The sequence below is a fragment of the Coffea arabica genome, chromosome 9e, assembly GCF_036785885.1.
Source record: "Coffea arabica cultivar ET-39 chromosome 9e, Coffea Arabica ET-39 HiFi, whole genome shotgun sequence".
NCBI classification, from domain to species: Eukaryota; Viridiplantae; Streptophyta; class Magnoliopsida; order Gentianales; family Rubiaceae; genus Coffea; species Coffea arabica.
The window spans coordinates 6,398,261-6,406,457 of NC_092327.1; the positions used below are offsets into that span (position 1 = coordinate 6,398,261).

General features: G+C 36.4%; 1 protein-coding gene across 1 annotated transcript; it reads left to right on the forward strand.

Moving 5' to 3' along the window:
* Positions 1-417: 417 nt before the first annotated feature.
* On the forward strand, positions 418-1,452 carry LOC113710046 (uncharacterized). The gene is made up of 3 exons (XM_027232895.1): positions 418-549; positions 634-696; positions 1,054-1,452. The coding sequence occupies exons 1-3, from the start codon at positions 418-420 to the stop codon at positions 1,450-1,452; spliced, it is 594 nt and encodes a 197-aa protein (XP_027088696.1).
* The last annotated feature ends 6,745 nt before the right edge of the window (positions 1,453-8,197 follow it).

Sequence of the window (8,197 nt, forward strand, 5' to 3'; positions counted from 1 at the left end):
AGTGGTAGCAGTGGGATGGATGACCAGGGGCACATTCAGGGCGGACACCTGGACGACGAGGGTGACAATTACTTACACGATGAAATCCTTATGGCAGTTGTACTCCTAGGTGTCATGTTCTTTGACCCTCTCTTTAATCGTGTCCCCAGAAGGAGAAGAGTCCGAGATAGTGCGCTCTTGGGGAGGGACTACGTGCTTGAGCTTATAAACGGACATGAATCGAGAATGATTGAAAACATACGCTTGGATGTTCCCTAGTTCCTGCTGTTGTGCGATTTATTGGTTAATCGTGGTTACTAGCATGCATATCCTTCTCATCGGGTGGGCGTTCATGAATCGGTTGTTTTAACTCTAATGTGCTTGAGCCATGATGAGTGACACCGAGTTCTAGCCGAGCGGTTCCAGTATTCAACGGAGATGATTGATCGACATGTTCACCGTGTCTTACGAGCCTTGGTTCGACTCGGTCGTGATCTCGTAGGGCCAGCAAACTTGGATGGGACTCACCCGAGAATTTTGAACAATGCATTGCTTATGCCGTGGTTCCGGGTATGTGTTTTTAACATAGAGTCCTACTTTTTTGCTTTGCTCAAGGACTTAGTCTGATTTGTTTAAAATATCGAATTTGTATAGGATTGTGTAGGAGCACTAGATGGGACCCACGTCTCCGCTTGGTGCAGAGTAGAGATAAGAGAGGTTCAGAAATCGACATGGCGACTTATCACAGAATGTGCTTGCTGCTTGCGATCATGATATGCGATTTGTCTATATTCGGGTCGGTTGGGAGGGTAGTACTCATGATACCCGAATTCTCCAAGAAACCTTGCTAGATTCGGATTCGGGTTTTCCTATGCTACTGCATGGTACATTTTGAACTTGTTATGTTTCAAGATATGAGATAAGAAAGTGCTTAATTGTTATGGCATTTTTTCGTGGATACAAACTTGTTATATTCAGGGTTTCTCTATTTCTATGCAATACTTGACATCAATTGTATGACATAACTGCCAGGGAAATATTATGTGGTAGATGCTGCTTACAAAAACATGCCAGGGTTTATGGCACCGTTTACAGCGCACGCATCATGAGCTGGCTGCTAAAGCGCTGTTTAACAGGCGACATGCTTCGGTTAGAAATATTATTGAGAGCACATTTGGGGTTCTTAAGAAGCGTTTTCCAATACTCAAGGGTCCAATGCAGAACTACCTAATTGCAACTCAAAATAATATTGTACTTGCATGTTGTACTTTGCACAATTTTATGCGCGCTTACTCCCCAGCGGATGAGTACTTCAACGAAGAAGCTGTACTCGGAGCCCTTGCAGATGCACAGATAACAGGGGATCAACAACAGTCGGGTCAACCCATCGATATGTCGCAGCAGGGCATAGATAACTGGAACGAAGATCGGCGGGCTATGGCGGCGCACATGTATTGGAATGCGCATAACTAGACTCCACTGCATGGCCTTGAACCGATAAGTCAAAATAAATCCAAGTTTATTAGTTTTTATCGATCAAACGTTGTGATTTAACAAATAAATTTGATTTGGGAACAGTTACTGTATTATGTCGACCACGGATTTGGACCTTTATATTATATTTGCTAACTAGTACTTTGCTCTCTTCCCCTATATCACCCATTCACAGGTTTAGTTCATGTCTTTGTGAAAGGTATGATACAAAAATACCTTCGTCCAGTTAAGTTCTGCACATCATTGACAGGGGTTACGGTCATGGTGTGCTACTAATTTTACAACATCTGGAAATTGACTTATTTTAGCTGTGGCACATTTGCAATGACCTGAAGTTATTGGACAATTGCACATATGGACCGTACTAAGATTTATTGTGTAGATGTTTTTCAAAAACTGTTCAATCCAAACGCATGTGTTTTTCAAAAAATAAGAGTTTTTCAAAAACAACAATCCAAACGACAATAGTAGTTTTTCAAAAAATGCTACAGTGAAGTTTTTCAAAAACACCTCCAAAAACAGGGAATCTAAACACAGCCCTAGTTTTCCAAACTACTAGTTTGCTGAAAAATTTTCACAGGAAGCCTTGCGCAGCTTTTGAAAATTGACTATAACTTCGTATAGGAAAGTCAGAATCGAGTTTTGTTTGTTGCGTTTGAAACTAGACTCATAGCATTTTCAACCGTATAAAATGCAGGGTTTGCTTCAGCTCCTATAAATACTAGCAAATTTGCAAATTTTCTTGAAAACCATGACTGTTTTATTTTTGCACGTGAAACAGCAGTGAGTTTGAACTGAAATTTGACTAACCTATGAGCTGAATTTCATGAAGATGTCTTCCAAAACCTGTTAGTGCTTCGAGTCTATCTTGTAATGGTGTAAGTGTTGTGATTTTTCAACCTACGGAACTCAAGTTATGCTTTTTCAAAAAATGTCACCAAAGTTGAAAATTTTGTCAAATGAATTGAGTGGGACTTGGAAAACTTTGGGAAAACTCTTCTAGGTCTTAAACCTTAATTTGGTGTGATTTTGGATGCTTAAATTGCTCTCCTCAGTTTTAGAATATTTGTGTTGGATTTTATCTTAAAGTCTCAAGTTCAAAGTTCAAAGTATATGGAATACCTTGGAATACTATACGTGTATGTTTTGGCTAGTTGCATCTACTAAGTTTAAATCTATTGTGATTGTGAATCTTGCCTCAGGGTTTGGTAGCGATCAAGGTTATCATCTAGAGAGTTGATATTTAATCTACTGATATCGGTGAGTGTTCCTTGCATGTTGTTCTTCTAATGACTATGTGGAATGTTGTGAATGTTTCCTTGACTGTTAAACATTTTCAATGATTGTTAAATGGAATTTTAATGGATGAGTGTGTACTTTATCTCACTCGACCTAAGTGAATGTGAATTTTCAATGATCAAATGGTTGAATGTTACTTGTGCATGAATGTAAGCCTTTGACTGAACTGGGCCCTTGCCCTTCGTCGCTAGCCTATTTGAGCCAGAAGCGGACTCAATCGGGTAGGTTGGTGACCCGGGGCCAGTGTTTTGGTATACTCGAGTATGACCACGAAGTCTGGTGGAGAACTGGCTAGTGAATGAAATACAATGAATGAAATGACTGTCTGAATGAAATGATCACTGTTGGAGTTTTATTTTCAAATGTTTTCACATGTTGGAGGAATAAGGGAGAAATGGTTGGCGACTGAATGACTGAATGAATGGCTCCAAGTGAGCACGTATCCTTCCAATGATCAAATGTTCATTTCTTGAATGACTGCTTATTACTGTACAAAGTGTGTGAAGTGTTAAATGTGATATTTTCCTGCTTTACCTACTTGACTGTTTGTTTTGGAACCTCACTGGATTTTTACCTAATTTCTTTAGTTTTGTTTTCCTTACAAGAGTGAAGGTCCGGAGCAATTAGTATAAACTAGTATGTATAACTCTCTTGTACTTATACTTTTGGTAGATAGAATGTATTTTGAAATTAGATGTTGTATCTTGCATTTGGTTTTTGGGTTGCAATTAAGATTGAATTATTGGTTGAATTGTAGAACTTCAATGTTATTTTGGAGGTTTGAACGGTTAATCTTGAGAGTTGATTGAAGTGAATGAGTAAATTCTGACGAGAGTTGGGCAGGCGGTCGGCCAAACCCTTGGGTACGCCTAGGGGGAGGTGGAGTCATCACATATATTTTAGGTGAATTTTTTCCACTCCTTCCAAGATAGTATTATTGATAATATTTTTTGATAACAATATAAATTGCCATAAATAACTAGTGTTGTGTGACAATAATTAATGTTGTCAATAAAATTAATTTATGTACGATAAAATTGGATATCATCACTAAGTGCTATCACTAAAAACCTTATTTCTTGTAGTATCATTGATTAATGTAAAACTATTTTGGTAACTATTGATATTTTTCATATAGGCTAAAGTTCTATGAGCTAAGTGCAGCTCACTATCCCTTATAAAGAAATCAATGTACAACATACATCATCAAAAAACTAAACTTGACTACATCACAAACAAAAGAAATGAGAATGCTGATAGGGCTTTTTACATACTACAAATTTTAAAACTTTATGCCCTATTTTCGCAAGTGCACGGTTCATTTATTAAGTATAGTAATAATAAGTGTCGATCCCACAGAGACTTAGAAATTGGCAATCACTTAAGTTTAATTACTTACTATATTATCTAGACAATCAAAGTTAAGGTGGTAAAAATAAAGTTAATTAGGTGGCAAAACTGACCATAAAAGTTAGTTTAGATGGTACAACCGGCTATTAAACTTAGAAGTTAGATAGACAGTACAACCAGCCATATAGCTTAAGCAATAAATATAAAAATGGCTATTGGGTAGTAAAACCAACCATCTAGGCGGTATATTGCAAGAACATAAATAAAAATAAAGACAAGTTAGATTAGAATTGCTTAAAGTTGAGATGAGATGAGATGATCCTAGGGATTAGAATCCCTTGTTATGTCAAGTTTAGAAGTTAGTTAATGTGCTTATGCTTATGCTTCTATGAATTGTCAAGGAATAACTTCCAATTGTATGCACTTGCTTTCGCCAATGGACAATTAAGAGAAACCACCTTGGCTAATTCCTCTAGAAATTACTTTTGCCAATTCCTTTAATTCCTTGAATCATCCTTTATCTATGTTCATAGAGAAGCGAGTTAAATAAGTTCAATGAAGTTATTATATGAATTCAACCAACCATTATTCACTACTTTCGTGAGAATAAGGCTAATGTTTAAGAACTTAGATCTATTAGAAAGCAACTTTCATTTCTCAACATTATCAAATCATTCAATATGAAGCATAAACACAAGTTCTCAAACTAACAAATTGTGAAAAAGCATAATCATCCCCTAATTATTTCAAATCAAAACTATAACAAGTTCATCTTCACACTAAGATACGAAAAAGCTTAACTAGACATCATATTAAGAACATCTAAGTATGAAACAAACTTATAACAAAGCATGGTAAATAAGAATAAAAAAAAAGTCTGGGTAGAAGAATTCTTATTCAATATCTTGAAGTTTGAATCCTTGAATTCTTTCATGTTTTGTGTAAGAACTAATTGGTCCTGTATCATCAAGAAAATCACAGTTGAAATTGGACAAAAAATAGAGCAAAGTTGAGTCTTAAACTGAAAGTGCAAAACTAAAGATGAAGAAGAACTGCGAGGCGATCCACGAGGCACTACCTTGTAGATCCATCTTGCGGATCTCTGAATCACAGCTGCAACTTGTTTTGCAACTTGCATTTTGTTCATACCAACCTTTTGACCAATTCCTCTGCAAGAAAAATGGCTAGAACCCGCTAAAATTAAATTGGAGAAATAGAAAACAACTTTGTGTCTATATTATGAGAACATCTTCTCATCAAAATATCTTTAAATATTCCTTGAATCTTATTCATTTGAGCATCAAATGTTAGCAAGATATAGCATCTTATAGTAAGAAGTAGAGTAGAAGTAGAGATAGAAGTAGTTTATCTCTACTTTCATATTGAGAGTTCTTTCTTAGTTGAAAGAGTTTTGAGAGAGAGGTGGAAGTACTTTTGTATCAAGCTTCTTTGAGAAATCAACTTGTGAAACCTTTTTGAGTTAGCTTTCCCATGTATTAAGAATCAGCTCATTTGGATATGAGAAATAACCAAAATACCCCTGACTGGTAAATGCTCTAGTTTAGCTTTTGACAGAAGTTTTGCCAATTGTATTTCGAATTTTTGACTAGGAAACTCAATGAAATGGATATCAATGTCTCCACAAGAATTGTAGAGTTATGTCTTAACTTCAAAATGTCTCAAGAATCACCTCAATATGATACTTGTAGTTCAAGTAATAGTCAAAATACCAAGATATATCAAAGCTTGAAACTCCTTTTGACTTAAATCAATTGATAACATACCAAACCTACAAAAACAATACAAATTTGCATATTAACCCACACTTTTGCATGTTTTGATTAAGTGACACTACTTGTATGAAAAGTAATTTATAAAGGAATTTGATTCTTCCATTTTTAATTAAAACAGACCAAAAATTTAACCTAAATCTAACTAAAAATGGGTAAAATAAAGGCTAATCAAAGACCAAGGTAGTGTAAAGTTATGCATTATGAAATTACTTATTATTCTGAAAATTTGTAATACAATCTACCAAAATATGTTATTATCCTACTTTTTGAAATATGTGATATTAGTGATGGAATTTAGAGGTGTCACCTATTACTATGTGTCCATAACATTTGATTTTGACATTAATTATACAAAATCTAGTTCCGAAACAAAAAACCTTAATTACAGAGATTGGCATGGGAAGTTTACTTGAAATCAAGTGCAAGATGTGACAGCCCCACTTCCCCCTTAGGCAAACCACAGGGTTCAGTGGACTGCCTGCCCAACTCTCGCCGGGACTCAGTCGTTCACTTCACACAAATCAGAAATAGAACCACAAGAAATAGCAAAGCTAGGATTCAAAACTTAAAACAAAACTTATATACATTACTATCTCAGAAAGAAGTACAACCATCAAATGTACAAAGGTTCTCATTTCACCATACAACCAGCCCGTGCCAAGCACTAGGGCGAGAACCATTACAAAAACAAAGAGCTAGACCAAGCTAGTCTATACCAAGCTCTCATCCTTGCGTGCCTTCCCCTGTTAAGGAAAACAAAACTAAAGGGATGAGCTAAAAGCTCAGTGAGATTCTGAATACATAATCAAATAATCAATCCAATACATTAAACATAGGGCATCAATAATTCAAGAAACATTTACCATGGAAACCGATATTAACACATACATTAAAAGGATACGGGCTCACAAGGAGCCATAAATTCGTTCGTTTGTTCGTTCTCCTGACATTTCCCCTTATTCCTCCATTCATTTGAAAATGCGTTTGTGAAAGTAAAACCCTCGTTTGTTCTTTCGTTTCATTCACCCCTTTCCTGAAAATTGGCCAGGCTCCACCAACCTACAAGGTAATACTCGAGTATACCAAACGTTCACTCAGGTCACCAAATCGCCCGACCGAGTCCGCTTCTGGCTCGAGTCGATCGGCAACAAGGGCAAGGGCCCAGTTTAGCCAAAAAGGCTTACATTCATGCGCAACTAGTATTTCAACATTTAATCATTGAAAATTTCATGTTTCATTTAGGTCGAGCGCGGTAAAGTACACGCTCGCCTAGAAAACTCGTTTTGGAATCCTTGAAAGCACTTAACACTTAACACATTACCAAATACGAACACAAGTCATGAAGTCAAGAAAAATATAGCAAACAAGGAACACTCACCGAATTATGAAAAATAACGTCCAAAATGTCCTACCGGATCTTACCCTTGGTCACCGAGAAAACCTAAGATGCAACGAGAAAGAATATTACAATTCATCTAGCAAAACAAGTAAGTGGAATCAAGGAACTCGACTAGTTACTAGTAAAACGGATAAAGGTGACTTTAAAGTGAAAAACAACCATTTGGATCCGTGGACGGAAATAACTAGGGTGTCATAAATCAAAGTCAAAGGGTTATAATAGTTCCAATGGAAAACACTTGAATCAAAGTCAACTCGGACTCCAATGAGATAGGCTAAAAATATTGTTTTCGGAATCGCTTAGATAATTCAAAATCAATATACATTCAAGTATGTATTATGGTCAACATGTCTTGATTGAGAAAACCTTAGGTCATACCTCTATCTTTTGGTATGAAGTAGTAAATAAGTATTTGAAGGTTCAAATGGAAAAGGTATCAAGTGTTAAGATGGAAAACGGTCATAGTATTTGCCAAACGAAAAATATACAAGTTCAAATCGACACTTAGCCCTCGAGCCAAAATTTGGGCAGCACGCCCTTTGTATTTTTCCTATTTCCAGCCATTTATGGCTTCATTATTTTTCTCATTCAAACCCAAAGGTACACACACAACAATAAGTTCATTCAATAGCCATTCAGCAAGCTCCCAGTAGTACAAGTACAAGTCAAGCTAGGGAAAAGTCCGGAAATGAAAGTTAAGCTCTAAACTAGAAAAATAGTTTTTGACATCATTTTGCGGTTTTGGCACCATTGGAACTATGATTATCGGATGGAGGTACAAGATATGCCGTTTCGAAGCTAAGAGATAGGGATACAATATTGTAGAAGGTCACTCAACCCAGTTTCGAGTGTAACCAAGTCAAAAATGCAATCTACTACACCA

Coding starts and splice junctions, on each gene's coding strand:
- LOC113710046 (XM_027232895.1), top strand. CDS start 418: ATGATTGATCGACATGTTCACCGTGTCTTACGAGCCTTGGTTCGACTC. Junction 550..633: donor TGCTTATGCCGTGGTTCCGG/GTATGTGTTTTT, acceptor GAATTTGTATAG/GATTGTGTAGGAGCACTAGA. Junction 697..1,053: donor GCAGAGTAGAGATAAGAGAG/GTTCAGAAATCG, acceptor AAAACATGCCAG/GGTTTATGGCACCGTTTACA.